The 21,310-nt window shown below is 38.6% G+C and overlaps 1 protein-coding gene across 5 annotated transcripts in view; it reads right to left on the reverse strand.

Moving 5' to 3' along the window:
* SYNRG (synergin gamma) overlaps positions 1–21,310 on the reverse strand; it is a 66,744-nt gene that overhangs the window by 40,023 nt on the left and 5,411 nt on the right. For 2 of the 5 annotated variants that reach the window (XM_074975043.1, XM_074975042.1), the window contains exons 2-11: positions 19,493–19,533; positions 17,999–18,117; positions 14,857–14,987; positions 14,391–14,496; positions 11,997–12,108; positions 8,455–8,757; positions 7,270–7,494; positions 3,746–3,823; positions 1,326–1,522; positions 147–395 (exon numbers count right to left, since the gene is read on the reverse strand). In XM_074975043.1, the coding sequence (XP_074831144.1) occupies positions 147–395; positions 1,326–1,522; positions 3,746–3,823; positions 7,270–7,494; positions 8,455–8,757; positions 11,997–12,108; positions 14,391–14,496; positions 14,857–14,987; positions 17,999–18,117; positions 19,493–19,533 (1,561 nt within the window). The remainder of the gene's footprint in view (positions 1–146; positions 396–1,325; positions 1,523–3,745; positions 3,824–7,269; positions 7,495–8,454; positions 8,758–11,996; positions 12,109–14,390; positions 14,497–14,856; positions 14,988–17,998; positions 18,118–19,492; positions 19,534–21,310) is intronic. The other 3 variants (XM_074975047.1, XM_074975046.1, XM_074975044.1) reach the window with 2 other exon arrangements.

Consider the following 21,310-nt stretch of genomic DNA (forward strand, 5'->3'; position numbering starts at 1 on the left):
TTTAAATGGGCATGTTCTAGATTTCAGTTTCATTTTTAATGTTTACTTAAAATCCAGTTGTCATTATGCAGCTTTGAAACAGAGTTCCCCTGTAATTCTCTTTCAATGATTATACGGATTTACTATGCTATGGAAACAGCACTAACCTGGTTTGTGGGGTAAGATGGCATGAAACCACTAGAAGCCTGTGCTGCAGCGCCACCCACTGGTGCAGTTATGTTTATTCCTATGACTGCCTGTCCAATATTAAGAGGCATGGAGACTGGCGGTCCAGAGGGCCTCATAGGCTGTTGACTCACTGTGGCGGGCAATGAAATTGGATATCCGCTTAAAGTGGGGACAGGAGCAGTTGGAAATTGGTTTAAAACGTCAGGACTCACTGCGGGTACTCCTCTCTGCACAAGGAATAAAATAGAGATAGTTATATGCATTACACATTTCTATTTCCTCCATCTGTACCCTTATTTCTCAAATAATTTTATTTATTTATTGAAACTGAAAAAGCAGGGAGTCAGTCCTTCAATTCTGTCTTTTGCACACAAAAAAAAGCTACTGAATTTTACATGATCAAGGTGAGCCTACACATATATAATATGCTGGAACTCATACAGTTTACTGCTAGATCTCATATGGATCTATAGACTCACTTTAGTCACTTACTAAAAAAAACACGCACAAGAATTGTATCTGAATGCTCAAAATTTAGCACTGGCTAGAGCTCACTGAACACGGGTAAGTACTATGCAAATTTTCCCCACACATCTCTAACCATGTACATCAATGCCAATCTTCACTGTCCCATCTAGTCTACTCCTGGATTTTTCTTCTGTCAACTTCTGATCATAGTGAAGTTTGCAAAACTTGAATGGTGGTTTTTGCAATTTCAGACAAGTTTCTATTAAACTAGGAACAGCCATGACATTACACCGTAACCTGACACAAAAGTTAAAACCTAGACTATACAGGCCAAAAAATTAACAAATTCACCCACTGCCAGATACTCAGATAATCTAGTGGAGGGGCCCATATCACTTCCTAAATAGATAGTTATACAGCATAAAAGAAAAGCCAAAGCCAATTACAAACTTAAATGAGTCCTGAAGAAGAAATAATAGCTATAAATGCAGAGGGTGACATCCCGGATCCACTGAAGTGAATGGGAGTTTTGCCAAGATTCATTCAGTGTATTTAACGTGTGGTATAATACAAGTACACCTGTCCATACACAACATACTGCAGGGACGTTACAAAAGTCAGCGACAGTTTATCAAGAGGAGGTTAGACCATTTTCCATTCCCCCCAAAGACTGTCTCAGTCATTTGTACCTGAGTTACTGCTATCATAGCCAGGACAGTATAAAGCTCTTCTTTGGTAAGTTTTCCAGGTGTGGTACGATTGGTTAAGGCCCATATTTGTCCAAGGGTCTCCCTGGGAAGTCCAGATGACATCAGAATGGGATAGAGTTTAGCAGTATCTATTCCAGTAGGAGTCATAGTGGTTTCTAAAATTTTCTTATACAAATCTATTGAGGGAAACACAGTGTTGGAGGATGAAAGTAAACATTTTAAAGAGATTTTAAGATTGTTTTTCTATTCTAACTATAAAACTATGTTAAGGGTTGTAATATGGTTGACATGGAACATTACCAATTTGATTAGGCATCAGCATTAAAGTTGACACATAATACTAGAAATTTCATCTATTTATAACTTCTTCTACCTGTACATTCAAATTCAAACGAGCAGGTGAAGAAGAAAAGAAGTTCCCCAAACAAAGCCCAAAGAGATAGGGAGAGAGATTTGTAAGTTCCCAAGGAAAATGAATAAAAATGCTGCGTGCTCCAGCACAACTCTACCAATTAACTTGAGGCCTGTCAAAAGCATCCTCCAGTCCCTTGCAAGGGAAACATAACATGCTAATTTAACCAAGCTGCACCTAAATCGAGATAATTAGTAGTATCAATGTCTGAATTGATTTATTTTCTAATGAACAAATTACATCAAAAACCATCTGGCCAAAACATCCTATTCCCTTCAGTTTCAATACATAGAGCAATAAAACAAGTTGCTTACCGTAGTTATTTTTCAGAAATTTAGGAGACAACTCTGCCAGCTAACTGTGCTACTTCACACCACATTCTGGGTGTTCTATTCAGCAAGACTTCTGCCTATTTCACCAGTACTAAAGGAAATTACCTATGCCACAGCAGATTCTCTATACCTAGATATAATGAAAGGCTTACATTCTAAGACAGACATCTGCTTTATTAAACTGGATATCAATTGATCAGTAAAACCAACAATCCATACAAAACAACTAGTTCTCTTTATAAATTTCACTACATATTTCCGTAATGAGGCCTCTGGATAATCCTTGTGTGAAGATAGCCAGAGCAGCATTTGGTAGTTAAAATTTAGTGCAATCTAATCAATATTTAGTATAGCACTTCATTTTCTGTTTACTATGCTTCTGGCATATATAAGGCAAATAACCTTAAGAAATGAGCCTGCTTAATTACAAGAGATACTGAAAGGAGACAGCTCACAAAAATGTTATACCAACAATGGCAATTCCTATGCCATCATTATAACCTCTAGATTTAACATTTACTATGTTTGAAGAAGCTCCTGCCTTCTCTGAATGCAGATAAAGCTACCAAAGATGAGTCAGACATCCCAAAACATGTTTTGGAATGCTTGCCAGTTTGTGCAATGAGTTAAGAATGCCCTAACCAACACTAGTGATCTTTGAAACTGTGAAACAGATTAGCTAGGAACATTGCGGAATTCCCATCCTGGGAGGTCTTTCAGAACCAGTTAGACAAACACCTGTCAGGGATGGTCTAAGTGTCCTTAATCCTGCTCAGCACAGGGGGATGGACCGGATGACCTCTTGAGGTCCCTTCCAGCCCTACATGTCCATGATTCTCCAAAGCTATACTTGGAACAGATGAACTTGGTCATTATCACTGCTGCTGTACCACATCTAAGAAATACCATGTATAGTTCAGACAACACCAAACACCTAGTTTTCTCAGGAGTGATTAAAAAAACTTGCTTTACAAATTAAATTGGTGATCGAGAAATTCATGAGCTGCTCTTCCTGCTTCTACTCAAAGAAATATATGTTGACATTAGTCAGCCAAAGTTTAATACTAAATTTAAGACACAAACATCAGTGACTGCAAGTATGACGACTACTTCAGTAAATTACAACCTACAGTTATGCGTGTATTGCCTTTAAACATTGCATGCTGATATGCACTTCAGGAAGCGTAACCATTCATAGTCACACTCAATAACAACAACTCTGCAATGGCAGGGGACAGGACAAGATGACCGGATAGGTCTTTTGCCTGTGTTGTGCAAGAGGTCAGAGAAAATGGTCATCACTGTCCCTTCTGGTCTTAAAATCCAATAATGTATTTTCTGATCCCATACTGACTTGTCACAATATGAACAGTACTACGTAAGAACAAAGGGGACACCATCAATCTTAAATACTCACACAAACTGGTATTCCTCACTGTCAGAACCACAGAACCTCTGACCCAAGCCAACATGAACTTGGAACAAAAACTACAGGACTGGAAAGCTTCTGTATCAAACCTGAACAAGTTTAGGGATTTGGAAAGTTTTTATTGTAGATGAAAAAAATACTGATTTGGGTAAGACATTAAGCAACACTGAAGTGTAAGGATTTTTATACTTTTTATTTTAAATGATGTTTTAGCAGAACATTTTACCTGGAGCCAAGCTTTCATTGTAAATCCAAGGTGGCATCATTTGCTGGATTGGATCTTGGGAAGGGAATACTCCAACACCTAAAGGTATGGATTATATTTAAAAAGGAGACAAGAATCATATTAGGAGTAGAGAGATCCAAAATAGGAAAAAGTCTGTGACACAGTTTTTGGTATTTCAACCAGTCCATTTCAGACATGGAATCACCTGGCTACATGAGAGACGCAAAACTGATACTTCTACAAAATGACCTGAAACAGCAACAAAAATACAGTTAAACACACACGATGAAATAAAGAGCCACTCGTTGTCCAAACGTATCTGTTTGATCAGGAACACAAGACAAGTCCCATCAATTCCAAACATTTCATAAATAGCAGTGGTTCTGCCATGCCTATTTGCATAAAGTTGATGGGCAGAACATTACTGCTATTTGGGGAATAATTTAATTTAATCACACTGAAACAAGTTTAGAACGTATTCTCTATGTTTCACAGGTGAACAGCTCATGGTAAAAGCCATCAACATCTTCCGTCAGGCTGGCTTGCCCCATTAGACCCATCCTCTCACCTCCTTATCCTACCTAGTCATTCAACTCAAGGAGTTGGCATTGCTGTTGTCACTGCAGAACTCTAACGCATTCTGCCCTCTCCAGTCCCCTATAACTTGAATATGTCACTCCCCAGATTCAAACATTATGTTAATTTTCCCCCTTGATTTCACCAAGTTTGACTCTTTTCAGTCCCTGCTCTGATTCTCCCTTCAGCAGATTTCATCTTCACTTCAGACTTAAATCAACATTGTGACAATTCCTTTCACCCCTTTTCTAACCTGCTACCTTTCCCATTCATACACATTCTTTCCTTCATCATGATTAATTAAACCTGCTCTTTTATTGCTTGTTTTTCTTATAATCTTCCCTGCACTGACCACTGCCTGGTTACAGCAGAATATTCTCTCCCATCACCTGACTGCTCAGAAAGTGACCTTCCTTTCCCTCTGAAGAATCCTAATCCTGCTAGTCTCTCCAACCTGTTTTCCTTGCTCCCTCATTTGCTGATCCTTTCCCAGACAGTTACCTGCAACACTTCCCCATCTTCAGCTCTCTCATACCTCAAGTTCTACTTGGTTTACAGACCAGCTGTGGACCCCTGTGCATGTGAGCTTATTCACTGATAAAAGCGGTGATGAATGTCCCATATTTGTTCTTGACCTCCTCAGACTCTACAAAAAGAAAAGGAGTACTGGTGACACCTTAGAGACTAACAAATTTGAGCATAAGCTTTCGTGAGCTACAACTCACTTCATCGGATGCATGCACGAAAGCTTATGCTCAAATAAATTTGTTAGTCTCCAAGGTGCCACAAGTACTTCTTTTCTTTTTGCGGATACAGACTAACACAGCTGCTACTCTGAAACCAGTCAGACTCTACAGGGATTCCCAGTAAACCAAAGTTTAATTTCTACTTATCCCTAATTCCAAAGCTGCTAAGAACAGTCACTCCCCTCTTCCATACCAGCAATTCTCTTCACCCAGCTAAGTAAGAGGCATTTGCTCTCTTCTTTCAATCTAAGATTGCCTTAACTTGTAACTTTTCCATCACCCTTAACAGCTCATCCTCAGGCATTCCCTCCTTTTCCTCCTCCTCTCCTTTTACTTCCCTTCCATTTTTGCTTCCACCAGAAATTTCTGATATAATCTCGCCCCTAAAAAATCTCCTTGCCTCTCCTATCATTTGCTCCCATCTCCCCATCCCTTGTTTCCTACTTTACAATAGATTCAATTACCTCTTAGTAACTTCCAATTCTCTGAAGTTTGCACTGTCCAGGAACTTCTTGGGATGATTCACTTGTCCCCAATATCACCATATTACCGCTAACCCTCCCTCCCTCAAAGTACTTGGAATGGTTGCACTTATCCTTCAGATCCTTTAACAATATCCTGGACTGTTTTCAATGAGGGTTTCTATTTGGGCTACAGAACAGAAGTGTTCTTCTATGCGTAGCTAGTTTCTGCTTTTCTGAAACAGAGCCTCCTTCTCCCACCTCACTAAACTTGGTCATGGTGAATCAGTCCATCCTCTTAAGCAGAGTCCATATCAAAGCAGGCATCTCTGGCTCCTTCCTGTCATGGTTCTAGTCTTACCTATGAAATTCCTGATTCTAGTAGTAACTCCTACCTGCTGGTGCCATAATCTTCGCTTTCTGAAGCTCTTATTTTCTGAACTGCATTCCTGCCTCATCAACTTTCCACTGATTCTCAGATCTTCCAGAAATACCTTTTCTTCTTTCTTTGTCTCAATTTCTCTTTCCCCCTACCATTTTAATCTTTGCAGCTAACTAGAGTGTGTGGAGTTTGTACAAAAGACACAATATCACCTCTTTACATTAACTGTATTGTAAACAAATACAGCTCTTATTTCATGGTGTGCATTACAACTGTATTTTATTTCAAATTACAGAGTAAATGGATAACTTGAGCTACTAAAAAGCACTATCTGAAAATAGAGTGATTTAATTTCATCTTGTAACCATTAATTGGTGGGTATGGGGTTTTTTTGCACATTGGTGAGGTCCCAACTATTAACAGCAATGTCAAACAGCAATCAAGGTGGTATATAGAAAAATTAATTGAACTAAGGTACTGGCAAGACACCACAATCCCTTAAGAAAGTGCCAGCTTGAATTTTTAAATTCAATTATCTATATATTTCTTAAAATTGACCTGTGTTTCAAGAACAGAGGCCATGCAAAGCTATGTTCATGTCTCTCCATATTTGAACACCCTGGAATTCAATATGTGAAGGTGCCACCAAGCACAACTTCAAAGCAGTACCAAAACATACTAACCAACACCTTTAACCTGTTTTGGTTCAACAGTTAAAGTTCTCTGCAGTTTGCTCCATAGTCAACAATACTAAAATCACATCTACAGCAAGAACCTGCTTAGTTAATACTGTACTGATGAAGTACTGACATAGAATTGCATTTGTATCTGGTCCAGCGTGTGAAGTTTTGACTTCTACAAAGCAGGCTTTAAAGAAAAAAAGTGCCAGGCCAATGGCTATTGTATGATATTGCCCAAACAAACAATTTAGCTTAACTAGAACATTTCCCCCCCCCCTCACAGTTGGGTAAAGACCCATTCTTCAGTAGCAAGTTTCTCATGTGGGTTTTTTTGGGTCCATACCCTCCCCCATGCCACCCAAATTAATAAAAAAAAAACACAAAGCATAACAAACGAATAGGTTTTGCTGAAATAAGACGACAGAATATTTTAAAACAGCAGAGAATAAGTTTAGAGAAACTTGTTAAAACGTTTATAGTATATGCATGGTGGAAAGGATTCAGAGTAAATTCATGTATGTGTTACTTGCAGTCAGGAGCGAGAGGCATTGCCATGTTACTGAAGCAGGGAATCAGAGCAAAATGATGCAGCATTTGCTGTAGAATTAGTGTGTAAGATGTTAGCATTCAAGCTACATTATATCAGATTTACACTTTGTCAAATGTTTCATTTGCTCACCACACTCTTCAACTGCTATGTTTTGTTGTGAAGCCTTGTACACCTGTGCAGCGGTGGTACCACTTACAAGTCCACCTACAGCATTCCCGTTATTCACGGTTACACTGGGATGAACTTGGCTTGCGGCTGAGGCTTTATGCTCAATTTCAGATGTTTTAAGTTTGGTTTGCTCCTGTCCAGATGCACTTAAATCATAAATTAAGAGCGACTCCTCCAAGGAATGGCCTAGACAAACAGCAGGAGGAATTACTTTTATTTGGTTAATCATCTTTGTACGTATTCTCCCCCCAAATCATAATCCCACTCCCTCAAAGAAAAGACATGTCAAGTCCCACTTAATGGTACCAAGTAATGAGAGACTGATGGCTGATTCTCCAGAGCACTGTCTGTGCACACTCAGGACACCAATGCAATTCAGCTCAAGCATCTTCTACGAGAACTTGAGCATGCCCAGCATAGGGGGTTGGCAATGTAATTTTTTTCTTGTGCTTGTAATGAGCAGAACAGGAAATACACTTACTGCTGCACAGCCATCAAGTCACTCCTGACTAGTAGCAGGAACAAGGGCTAAGGGCCTGATCCAATGCCCACTGAAGTCTATGGGAGTCTTTACATCCATTGGATCAGCCCTGAGAGGGAAATGTGAAGTCAAGCTCCGCATTAGCATAACACGGTCTATGTTTATCCTCATCTTTCACCTCTATTTTCCTGCCCACTTCAGCCTCTTATGAGTAAAGGAGATGGCACATAAGAGGCTTTAGACTCAGCTGTTTATAATGAAGAGTCACATGCATCCTACTTAACTTCCCTTGAGCTCTCACAAATTTTCCACTTACATGTGCTAGAACATAGCCACCTGTTGCGGGCCAGGGGAGAAGGAATTGCAGGATCAACATCAATTATTTTCTCCTATAGTTCAGGACGCTACCACCCCAAATTATAGAAAGGTTTTGGTACAAGAACGATCTTAAATCATCTGCTAAGTGTGCCAATTTCCCCCCACTGCCATGAGTAGAATTTTATTAGTAGTTAATACAAACTTATTTCAATGTATCCATTTGTCATTTACCAGTATGTAAGTTTTGTTCAATTGGATTACAAAAGGGAGTGTTAAAGCAAGGTAGGCAGCGTTTCCATGTAAATACTAGCTCCAATGGTAGAGCTAATGAAGATAGGATGGGTTACCTGTTTTATGGGTTGTGTGTGAAGATGCAGAGGTAGAGAAATAAGGAACCTGCCCAATGGTATCATGCAGGATGGAAGATACTGGAATCTGGACTGAAGGCAGAGGATTGACTACAGCCTTTTCTGAAAGCAGCTGCCGAACCTGCGTGGTAGGGTGGTAAGACTGAAAAGCCTGGAAAGAGGACTGAGGCACCAATGGCGGGGTTTCAACAGACCCTTGTATAAAGTCACTAAATTCTTCATCGTCAAGAAAAGCAGAGGGTTGGGAGACAGATACAGTAGAATGGGATGGTCTAGGGTGATCTGTAAAATGGAATGAACACACGCAATGGAAGACAATGAGGTAAAGAAACTTGGTTCGGTGGAAAGGTGGGGAAAACAATTTCTAAAAATGGCAATTATTAAATGTAAAAATGAGTGGTTGGGAAAAGTAAGACGTATATGCAGAACTATTTGACCAAAATAATGAGAATATTTACCATTCTATCAATCGACCACACTAATGCAAGGTAAACTTCAGCTCCCTTTTTCCGCTATAAACCCCTTCGTCCAGATTTTTATAACTTGTCCAATTGGTTGAAACTTGATACTTCCACAGTCTGTATTAAGGTTTCCCCACCTCTTATATTAAGGAAGTTCAAAACAAATGTAACCCGTGCTGTTGTGCTTAGAGCAGTGGACTGGGACTCAAGATATCTGAATTCTTTTCTCAATTCTGCCAGTAACTTGTTGTTACACTTTAGGCAAATCACTTAAACCCTCTTTTGGCTCAATGTCCCAATCTATGAAATAGGACTAATATTGACTTTGGTAAAGCACTTGGAGTCACTCAGATGACGACAGGTGCTACCTATATGCAAAATACATTAAACAGACTTGAAGTAATCACCAGGTTATTCTTACAGGACAAGATATTCTAAAGTGATTTTGATGCCCAACTTGAAACACTTTAATATGTCCCCATCCTTTGAAAATCAGGTCCCTTTAAGGTGTTTCAAGTTGAGAACCTAAAAATTCAGGAACCCAAATTCACGAGTAACTCTTGAAAATCTTGGCCACAGTATTCAAGTTACATCATTCTAAACAGATCTATTGTAGAACAAAATGATAGTTCTACAGCAATTTGGCCAGACTCAAGAACTATAGTGGAAAAAAATACCACTTTCATAGGCAACACTCCCTCAAGGCAACACAGTATATGTCAAGCACAGCATGACCATCATTGACTTTATTTACATGCATTTGGACAAACCACTTTATCCTCCAATGGTTCTGTTTCATTGTACCACTTAGGCGTATTTATATCTACACAAAGCCTTTAAATAAATCTATTTTTTAGGTAAGGGTAGGTGGTCATGCTTTATTCCATGTACTGTAAACATCCTTAACAATAACTAAGGGGCACCTAAAACCAGCAAATCCACCTTAAATTACACTGATGTATTTTCACAGTTTCTATTTCAATTTTACACAATCTTTAGCTTAAAGCCAGCCTTTAATTACTAATTAGGCAACAAATTTTTGCTGTCCCACAAGTGGTCTCTTGAAAGGTTTCAAAAATGTACTTTATTACAGGTTTCTGCTCAGCTCGGTGAAAGCTTGTATGGGGTCAAACTGGAAGTGCATTAACCATAATAAACACTGCTCTCCAAGTGAGTTTTCACAGAGGAAAATTGAAACATGAAAAGCACAAGATGTAGCAAGTGCAGCTTCCAGACAAGTTATTCACCATAGTGGCACACCACCACATAATTTCACAGAACTATCTGCACTAAAGTGACAGTTCCTTTGATGCAACACCTTAAGAAATAACACCAAGAATTTTTGACCACTGGTTTGAATGCGAGAAAAATTCCACACATAAACAAGAAGTGTGAACAACAGTCCATTTATAGGAATAAAATAGCATGAAAATACTGTCTTTTTCTCAGCAACATTATTCTGTTCCACAGAGTTGGTTTAAATCCTGCACTGTGTTGCTGAATGTCAACATACTTCATGTCACTCTTTCAAATCCTATATTTTTATCTTCTGTATCAAGTTATTGAACTAACTCATCTCAATAGCCCGCTTTTCCAACAGTTATTTTTTCCAAATCTGGATTATTGTGACATACCTTATTTATCTCAAGGACTTCATGTTCAATAACACCATTAATTCCTTTAAATGGAGTTTTAATAACCTCCATCATTTAAGCATCAGATGAAAGCTACTGTGAATGACATCTTGATTTTTCATATAATATAATGATGGTTTATTTGCCATCTCTTTCCTACAATGATTTCCAATTCTGGCAGCTGATTTAACACACCCTTACACAAACATGTTTGGGAGATATAAGAAATGTAGCAGTGGGCAATTCCACCATACCTCCATGTAAAGGACTGACTGTGCAGCTGGAACTCTCTACATCTCCATCCTGTAATTTGAAATTAGGTCCCACTAGAACGGAGCTGACCAATTTAGTGTGGTTTATATACAAAACAAACCCATTACAAACACCTCTGTTCAAGGTATTTCCACTTATCAGTGGTTTGTTTATCAGTGATGATGGGCCCAAATAAATTTAGACTTTGCAGTTCAGATCTATCTCTACTGTAAACGACCAAAGGAAAAAAGCCCAGTTTTTAGACATGAGTCAAAATGAAATCTGTTGCTGGAACACTTGTCAAAAATTCAGAAGATGCCAAGGTAGAAAGGGAATCTCCACTCATTTGAACAGATTTCTGCTCGGGTTCCTTGCACTACTCAACCATTTTAGTAGCACAGTTCAGGGGAACACTGCTAGGGAATTGTCAAACTTGCTAGACAGCGAAAAGCTATTGCATGAACTTGTGAGCAACTTGAAGATAACCAACAAACAGCAGGTTTCAGAGTAACAGACGTGATACAGTGATGGAAAAATCATCTGGGGACAAGCTTAGCTAATTGAGGCTTCATTTCAGGCAGGACAAAGGAGTTAGGTTCCCCACAACTAATATTTTTCTCTTTAGAGGGAATATTTTATGACAACTACTACTAATGTAATAATTCCTCTGAAAATGGATTATTAAAGGTTTTTAATTTACCCACGTCCAGATAATGGAATCTGAGCAAGCTATTATAGTATTGTGAAATAATTTTATAGTGTTTTGATACAACTTAGCATGTATATAGTGCTTTTCAGCTTCAAAGCATTCTACAAACACTAATTAGTCATTTGACAAGGAAAAAAACTCAATTGTAACATTTAGAAGTGCAGTGTATGAGGGAAGTTGGTAGATGCTACAGCTCAGTGTTAATATTCAAACTAAAGTTGTCAGATTGGTATTTTTAAATGAAAGCTTAACAAGTTCTTTGACAAAATATTAGATCACAACTTTTACCCATGTATTTTATAAAGCATATTGCAGCTACAATGAAAGCTTCAGTTTACTGAATCGTATGCAATAACCAGTTGAGCTCAGACTGCCTGAATACAAAACAACTCCATGAATTAAAGGTCCTTATGGACATGAAGCAGTATAATATTTCAGTCTTATTTTCAACTAAAGATAAAATACCTGGTTTTTTTGGATGCGATGCTGGAGTGGGGTGCATTTTAGCATCTCTTGAAAACCCATCTAAGTTTCCTTTAATAGCTTCCAAAGCATCATCTCTGCTCTTCTCACCTGTCTGAAACATGACAAAAGTTGCTTTGAAAGTGTCACAGTACAACTCAGAATCTTCTTCCAACATTCACAATTGTTTTGCCTGAAAAAGTAGCAATGTTTGTTAAAAATAAAATCACACAAATTAAGCTCCATTTTCCAGTGATGGCTTCAATAAACAGAAACCCCTTTACTTACAACAGAATTTATTCAATAGGCTACACAATGACAACAGCAAAGGTTTTTCACTCATTGGTATTTACATGTCTTAAGATGGAAATGAAAAGAGTTAGTATGTCTCAGTTCTGGAAACTTACTGTTTAACAAGAATCCTTGTACTGTTGTGATTTCTGGGTTTAAAAATTTACCCAGTTGTAAGCGCAAATGTAAAAAGTATGTGAAAGTTCATAACATGTCACAATAACTTTTTGCCTGCTTGGAAATTAACCCCAGAAAACAGGTCAAGCTGTTTTCAGTAATGAATGTTATGAACAAGCGCAAGAGACCCAGAGAGAGAAACTGTATTAATCCAAATAAAGAGGGCCTGCTGATATCGTTCAAGCATTGTGGAAATCATTCTTGGTAAAAACAGAAGATGTGGAGCAGGAAATTAATTAACCAGAATTGGTGTGGTGAATATTAAGCCTCACTGGTGCACAAAATAATGAAGGGATGTGCTATGCCACACACCTTTTCCCTTTTTTTGGGTTCTTAAAGAGAGCCTTTGAAAAAAATCTCATCACCTGCCCCAATACATCCCAGCTCATCTCATATTCCATGACCCCAAAACGGAGCAGACCAAATCGAAAGACTTTCTTCCAGACATGGAAGCCATTAGGCCTTGCTCTTGCTCAAGAACTTTTGTTTTTCACTTGTGAGTCCTGAAAATCATATCGTCCTCAGCCCATCACAGGGATACACAATTTTCAGCGCTACAGAGGCATGTAAGATCCTGTTCTGTCTCCCCTCCCTTTGTGTTACATTCTGCACCTATTTCATTCCTCCTGTTCTCTCTCTGACTCTCTTGGCTTTTCATCAAATCCTGAAATCAACTGCACTGTATCAGCACAGTAAGTTGAGATGACCACAATCCTACCCTAAGGGGAAAAGACTCGGATAACATCCCTGATTGAAATATAAACCAGGGCCCAAGCAACAGGTAGAGTAGTTGACCTTCCAGCCAGAGCATCCATTTGTAACTGACCACCTATCCAGTGTACCAAAAACATCAACAAAAGCCATATTCCCCCACCTTTTCTGTCCTCTTTCTCCTCTACCTTGTGTCTGTCTCTTAAAAACATAAGTGAAAACCTTTCACACATCAGGACTAAGTGTAAAATTAACTCTTTCCTTTTCATCAAAGAAATGCTGTTGCTTAAACAAATGACTGATATTTTGCCTCCAAAAGGAAAGAGACTTTAGTAGGTTTTAATTAAGTTTGTTTTGCATAAACACTCAATTCCAGCTTCAATATAAATGGCGGTTTTAATTTCTTGTGTTTTATCAATAAACTTTCAACTTCAGAATGAATGCTTTTGGGTGTTTGCTAAGGAACCAAATAAACCAAAGCCTCTGCAGAAAAAAAACCCTGAACCAAGGTATCACTGTTTTAATGGTGGACACCAAAGTAGTTTATAAACACTTAACTCATTTGGCCCTTGAGATCAATACAATAGTATTCACTTGAACTGTGCCACAACTTGAGAGCAAGGACTCCAACTAATGAACATATCGACATTTTTATGTATTGTAGAAACCTATTTTGTTCCCAAACTAGGTTGTTTTCTTTTTCAAAAGCAAACGGATTGTTTCTTGAGCTACCATTGAGAGGAAAAAGGGATTCTCTTTCCTCAGACCTGGGTCAAAGTCTTATAACGTTCACCTACTCAGACCACAGTGGCAGGAAAAGAGGCACTACTATAAAAAGCACCATTTCCGTCTGGTTACAAATGTTACAGCAGCAGAGAAGATAGTCTGTCCTTAGAGCAGCAGGAAGATGCAGAAGGGTGAAGTTATCAAGACAACAAAGGAAACTGATTCATTTTGCAATACCACATTTGTCTTATTTTGATTACATAGCACCAAGAGAGGTGCTATGTACAAAGGGTTAAACATACCAGATGTTTTCAAGAGGCCTGATACAAAGCTCATTGATAGCTAGACTCCCATTGGACTTCATCAGGCTTCAGATCTGGCCTTCGGCTGGGAAGGTGTACGAAAGAAGGATCTATTTCTTCCCTAATACATGAAAGCCACAGGTTTGGGTTTTTTTAATCTGAAAATCAATAAATGTTATTTATGATATACCTTCGGTTTCACACTGCTTAGGAGTCTCAGCTTTTGTTTCTGCTCTTCAAATTGGCGTCGTTTTCTCTCTTCTTCTAAGAATTTTTGCTGGTGTTCAAACCTTTTTCTAAAGTGAAACAATATCAAACATAAAAATTAAGCATTATTTGATGACAACTTCCATGCCAACCTTCTGAATATTGGTAACTTGGGTTTCACATTCCTTCCCTTTTTCACATAGATGCTTTGGCACACACTTTGCCACAGTCTCATAAAATTGGTAGAAAATAGCATATGCCATCATGAACCTCATACACAGCCTTCACAGACGATGGAATGGTCTGCAGCTAATTTAACATTTTAGAATCCTAAATTCAATAGGAATGTCTCTAGGATAGGATGGTAGTTTTTAAATGCACAAAATGAGCTGGAGAATGCCCCCCCACCCCAAATAAGATTTTGCCAGCAGCATTAAAGCATCACTTACTGCTGCTCTTCTGCAAACTGTTTCTGCATGTCAGGGGTGTATTGTGGAGCTGCTGGGCGCATTCCTAAGAAAGAAGCCTGTCCCATAAAAGACATTCCAGTTGCTTGCATAGCCCCAAGGGGCATGCCACCCTATAACAATAAAATAAGTCTATATTATGTACAGCAATATAAAAATCCAGCATCTGTACTATGTCAGGTTGTGAACTAGTTAGAAGCCATAAAAATAAACAGGGCCAGGTCTGCTCAGTACTTGGACACGAGACCTCCAGAGACAATCCAGGTGTTATGCACTGCAAACAAACAAAAAAAACCCACTGGTTATTCAGCAGGTAGCCCTCCTCTCAGTCAGGACTGAACCAATGCTCATAGACCAGTGGTTCTCAATCAGGGGTCTGCATACCCCTGGGGATACGCAGAGGTCTTCTAGGGGGTACATCAACTCATCTAGATATTTGCCTAGTTTTACAACAGGCAATGTAAAAAGCACAAGCAAAGTTAGAACAAACTAAAATTTCATACCGACAATGACTTATTATTATTATTCAGTATATACTGAAATGTGAATACAATATTTATATTCAAATTGATTTATTTGAAAGGGATACAGTAGTCTGGAAAGGTTGAGAGGCACTGTCCCAGATGGTACTAGGAGGGTGCTGGATTTTTGGACAAAAATCATAATCCTGACTACACAATTAAAAAATCCATGAAACTTTTCTCAAGAGTAGAGATGTCAACTCAAGTGTCATGACCCACAAAGTCTCCCCTTTAACTTCAGTATTATTTTCTTCTTTCCTTCCTATCCTAAACTACCGTGCAGCGTTTGTGCCGTATTAAAAAAAAATTCACATTCACACAAGCGGTGTACAAGATAATTCCTAGACATGTAGTTTGAATAGTCAATAAAGCGTGTCAATTACTTTTGGATCCATTTGTATGAAACGCATGTGTAAGTACACACACACACATTTCATAAACAAAATTTCCCTGACTTGGGTAAATTATTATTTTCACTGCTTTAGGAAATAAAATCTAGTGATTTTATAAAATTTATTTCTTCAATTGTTATGGGATTCTTTTACATATATTCCAATATAACCAATTCCTAAACTATTATGTTTTCAGGATCAATTTATACATGCACTGATTAAGTTAACAAACATTAACAAGATATTGCTAGTTGTATGGACAGATCTTTGGCCAGCCCATTTTCAGTTGGGTCACAGCTATAACACTTATTTTCAGGTTCCGTTGAACAAAACTACATTTTATTTTAACATAAGAACTATATTAGTTAACTTAAGTTATTAGGTAGCTTATGCTTGAAACTACCCTATGATATGTAACAATATTTCATTATAGTTTTAATGTCAATGGATGATGAGATTTTCGTCCATAAATTAAGCTACTGTTATCATTGCTGATGTATTGAAAAAATCACAAAGTGAAAGCAGTAAATGTCTTATCTTTTATTATTTCTAACCAAATCCCCTGAAAAATATATTTTTCTTCTGCAGTTTTGTAAAATTCATTATCCATTAAAGCAAATAAGGGCAAAAATATAGTTATATTCAATTTACTATATAACGCAACTTTATTAGCTTCACGTTTACATGGTTAGACAAGTGGAGATTTACAAGTAAGAGTGGTGGGCACTAGAGGATAAACAAATGAGATATATTTCTTCAAAAACTATCAACCCCCCGCCCCCAAGTGTTAAGTTCCTCACATCATGTTGTGCACTATACTGTAATATTACTTCTCAGCAATTAGCTATATAAAATGCACTCCCCCCCCACCCCACCCCACACTGTGGGAAGAAACCTTGTGAAGATTATGAGGAGTTATGTAGGTGGAAAGTTACTTCAAGCATGCAAAAAGGAGAGAAATTCAATACAAAAACTGCAGGAGGAAGAACAATTTGGAAAACTGATTTGATCAAAAGGGAGGGCATTTACAGTATTAAAGAAACGTCCAAAATGTTATCCATTCCCTGGGGCCTTGTTTGATTAATTTGTGAACCACCACGTATGCTTACAATATTCTATAGGTAACTAGTATATATAAATGACAAAAAAGGTACAAAGCTGAAATCACAACATGGGTGATCATAGTAAGTATAATGAACACAGGTCAAAGGATGTTCCCGAAAACGAGCTCATTTCAAATGCTGGACAATATTCTGTCTTAGTAGACAGTGAATAGTTATGAATATAAAGCAAAGGGAAAATAGAAAGGGTGAAACAAGGTAAAAAGACAAAATAGAATGTGCTGTTGGAGTTGTAGATGATAGAAGCTATTTAACACTAAACCATACTGAAGGCAGTATCAGGAATAAGAAAAGGAGTACTTGTGGGACCTTAGAGACTAACCAATTTATTTGAGCATAAGCTTTCGTGAGCTACAGCTCACTTCCAGCTCACGAAAGCTTATGCTCAAATAAATTGGTTAGTCTCTAAGGTCCCACAAGTACTCCTTTTCTTTTTGCGAATACAGACTAACACGGCTGTTACTCTGAAAGTATCAGGAATATTGAACACAAGGAATGGTTTCCAACCTCCCTCTCCTTCTGACAGTTTTGTTTCAATTACTGTTCAGTGCCATCCTCCCTCCTGCAGAAGGGCCTTTCTCTTAGCTGTGTTTACTGCAGCAACAGATACAAAGAAGTGGAAGTCCAAGTTCTGACATCTAAGAGAAAACTACAATACCCACTTTATTGTAAGCATTACCAATGTTTTCTCTCTCCCATACCCTGGTTCATTATTGTTCCTAGCTACGACAGTGAATAATGCACGCTGAGCACCCACTCCCCACGCTACTTATCCAGATCACAAGGAGATTTACAGAATCCCACAAGGGTCATGGCAATTATAAAATACTTTCAGAGAGAAGGTTGTGAAGCCAAAAAAATGCAATGCAATAAAGACACCTGCCTCTGGGCTACTGCCTCTCTCTTCATTCTGAGTTCACCTTCTCCTCTATCCTTCCACCCCAGCAGCAACAGAACCCTTGACACTTCTGACTTCAGCAGCAGGTCCCAGGACCTCTGTCAGGGGTCAGCTGTCAACAGCCTCACTGACACATACATTCAAGTATCTATTTCATATCACATCTACTGAAAACAAATGTTACTCACATACCTGCATGGTCATCGGTCCCGGAGACATCTGAGAGCCATAATTCATTCCCATCATGCCTGGCATATTAGATTGCATGACAGATACCATTGGAAACCCTTGCTGTTGAATAGGAATCATACCTACACCAGAACATTAAACACTAATTAAGTCCCCAGTTGGTTCTAAAGTTCATCTTTCAAATTAAACCAATAGAGGGAAGGAAGAAGCAACTGGCAGTTCTGCTTAAGTTAATACAAGGACTCTTTACTCCAGGGTGATTTGGTGCATAGAATGTACTACAAGACAGGCAGCAACAGAAGCATCTTGCATTTTAAGAAAAGAAGCCTTCCAGGACATCTCCACAAGTTAAGCAGAGGGCGCTCCTTCCATCGCAACTGCTCTTTGAAAGAAACTTGGGGTTTTCTTCCCTTCTTTGATTTTAAAACTGTAGTTTCCAAAAAAATAACCGACTTGTGCTGGTAGCCCACTCCAGGATTCTCCTGAAAGGATTATTTCTTATAACATACTTTATATGACTGACTAGGCATTACTGGTACATCTTGTCCACAACTAAGCTTTTACACTCTCAGTTGACTGGACAACTTGTGTGCATGCAGGAGTGTTTATCCCATATAAAAGTTTAACCAGATGAAAAATCTTTCAATAAAAGCTTGATTTAAATAAGATTGGACAAATCAGCCAGAACTGTATTAATTCATTGAGTAAAACTAAAAGGATTAAACCAGAGATGTAATAATTTTAGAATGTTATCTTAGCAGACCCAGACTAATTACAACATATTCACTACCAATGAAATAAGTATAGCCATGGATACTTTAACATTACAGGTACAATTGCCTGAGAAAGGATGCAACTGGCTCAGGAATTATTGGTGAAGTTACAGCAGCATATTACTGAGCCAATCAGTACTTAGTGATGGACCTCCAGCCATCCCCATATTTTCCATTAGTTAAACAAGTAACTGACTCAGGAATCAGAATAAAAGTTATTTAAGGCTGAGGTTTCTTGAGTTTTAATAATACTTGGCACTTATGTCATGCCTCTTGTTCAAGGTTCTCACTATGCTTTGCAAATATTTACTAGGCCTCACAACACCCACATGATATAGGCATGCAGACTGGCAGACTGAAGTACACAGAGGTTAAATGCCTTACCCCAGTTCATACAGTAATTCAATGATACAGTCAGGAACAGAACTTAGAAATTCGGACTCCCAGTCCCCTGGTCTAACCTACTGAGCACACTGCCTTCCCAATGAGATACAATATTAGTTATATGGGAAATTTTGTAAATAAAGATATAAGATTCAGAGTAATGCTACTGAGTAGGAGGGAAGAAGTAAAAAACCATAGCTAAGAGGTGAGCTTAATATTCCCAATTCTAAACTTCAGGAAAAAATGCAAAGTTACTGTACATCTGACTTCGATTACTTAACATTAACATCTACACAAAGAAAGGGCAACTAAAAGTTCAGAATCTGAAGTTCATACTTACCTTGAGGCGGGCCGATACCACCTGCTACAGGAAACATGAAGCTGAAAATAAATAAATGAAAGCATGAGCCTCTGACTTGATATCTAAATAATTGCTCAAGGACTGAACTACTGAGAATGCGAAAGCTACCCCAGGTCTTCGACTCCTACTGCAGTACTACATCCCAAACTGCATCATTTGTGCTTCATAGAATCATAGAAGGTTAGGGTTGGAAGGGACCTCAGGAGGTCATCTAGTCCAACCCCCTGACTGAAACAGGACCAATCCCCAATTTTTGCCCCAGATCCCTAAATGGCCCCCTCAAGGACTGAACTCACAACCCTGGGTTTAGCAGGCCAATGCTCAAACCACTGAGCTACCATCAAAAACTACTTCCATACTCGCAGTATTAGGAAACACGCAGTCACTTTTATCGAAGACAAGTGGGCACGGAGAGTTGTGCTTTAGCATTGAAGACCAGAAAAGGCTCAAACTCAGCCTGAGAGCAGTGCAAAGTCCATGTATGAACTGTACATTCTATTAGACAACAAAAATTAAGCAGAAATTATTATAGAACAGAACCATTTAAAGGCCAAAAGTTAATTTTATAAATGTTTTAAAACGAAAATCAAATTTCACGTTTCAGTGAAAGCCACTAGTTACAGGAGCTTTCGGTTCAAAGCTCTTCCCGTAGCTAGTGCAAAACTACTACAAGAGCAGCCCTCGGGAGAGCCCACCGGATCTGGGGCAGGCTACTGCTTTAGCAAAACCCTGCGATGCTCCAAGTTACACAGTGCAAAGTGGTTTAAATATTTTTAAATCTCTTTGGATTATGGGTTTAACTCTGTTCTAGGAATTTTTACTTTTTTAAAATAAATGCGTGTCCTGTCTTTTTACCCCACACCAAATGGAGATAATAGGGGTAAGCCTCGCCCATCTGTTCATTGCATCTACCTATTGTCTCTCATTTTAAACTTGGATTATAAACTCTTTTGGGCAGGGACCACCTACTTTGTATGAGTGTACAGCGCTTGCCCTAATGGGGCCCTTTTCCATGACTAGGACCCCTTTTCCATGACTGGCATAATACCACCAATACCACCTAGCACGTACGTAGCATTTTACAAAGGAGGTACACATCATTACCACCATTTTATGGATGAGAAAACTGAAGCACAGAGAAGTGAAGTGACTTGCCCCAGGTCACCCAGTAGCTGAGCTGGGAACGGAACCCAGATCTGTCGAGTCCCAGTCCACTGCTCCATCCACCAGGCAATACTGCCTCCCATAATACAAATAATGAGTCTGAGGTCCTCCTCCCTTAAATGATCAATGTCAATACACTGGAAAGAGCAAGAGGGGTTGAAGCAGTGAAGGAACTGCTGCCATGCAACTATGGTGATTAGAATCTCAGCCTATTTTGAAACCTGATAAGTGGATAATGAGGAAGCTTGTTATGCAACAGGAAAATAGCACTTTATATTAAAAACGATACAATAAACATGCTTTTTCATCCTCACATTTCAGCACATTAAATTTGTACTGAGATGCAGACCTGTAACTCAGTGAGCCCAAGGTCGAAGAGACCTAAATCCACTGTCCATAAATGGGCAAATCTTGATGATTGCGCTAGAACTAGTAGAATGAACACAGTGCGCAAGATTTAGTCTACTGCCAATATTCTATTCAAATAAATATTTCAATTCCTAAATAAAATCATTTGCTTGGTCCAAAAAATTTGCCCAAGCTGTGACCCATGGAATTAACCACAGAACCTTCCCTTCTCCATTAAAAATCGGAACAACTGCTGATGACAATTATCAGCAAGGATCCACCTGA

This window comes from Natator depressus, chromosome 17 (assembly GCF_965152275.1).
Source record: "Natator depressus isolate rNatDep1 chromosome 17, rNatDep2.hap1, whole genome shotgun sequence".
NCBI classification, from domain to species: Eukaryota; Metazoa; Chordata; order Testudines; family Cheloniidae; genus Natator; species Natator depressus.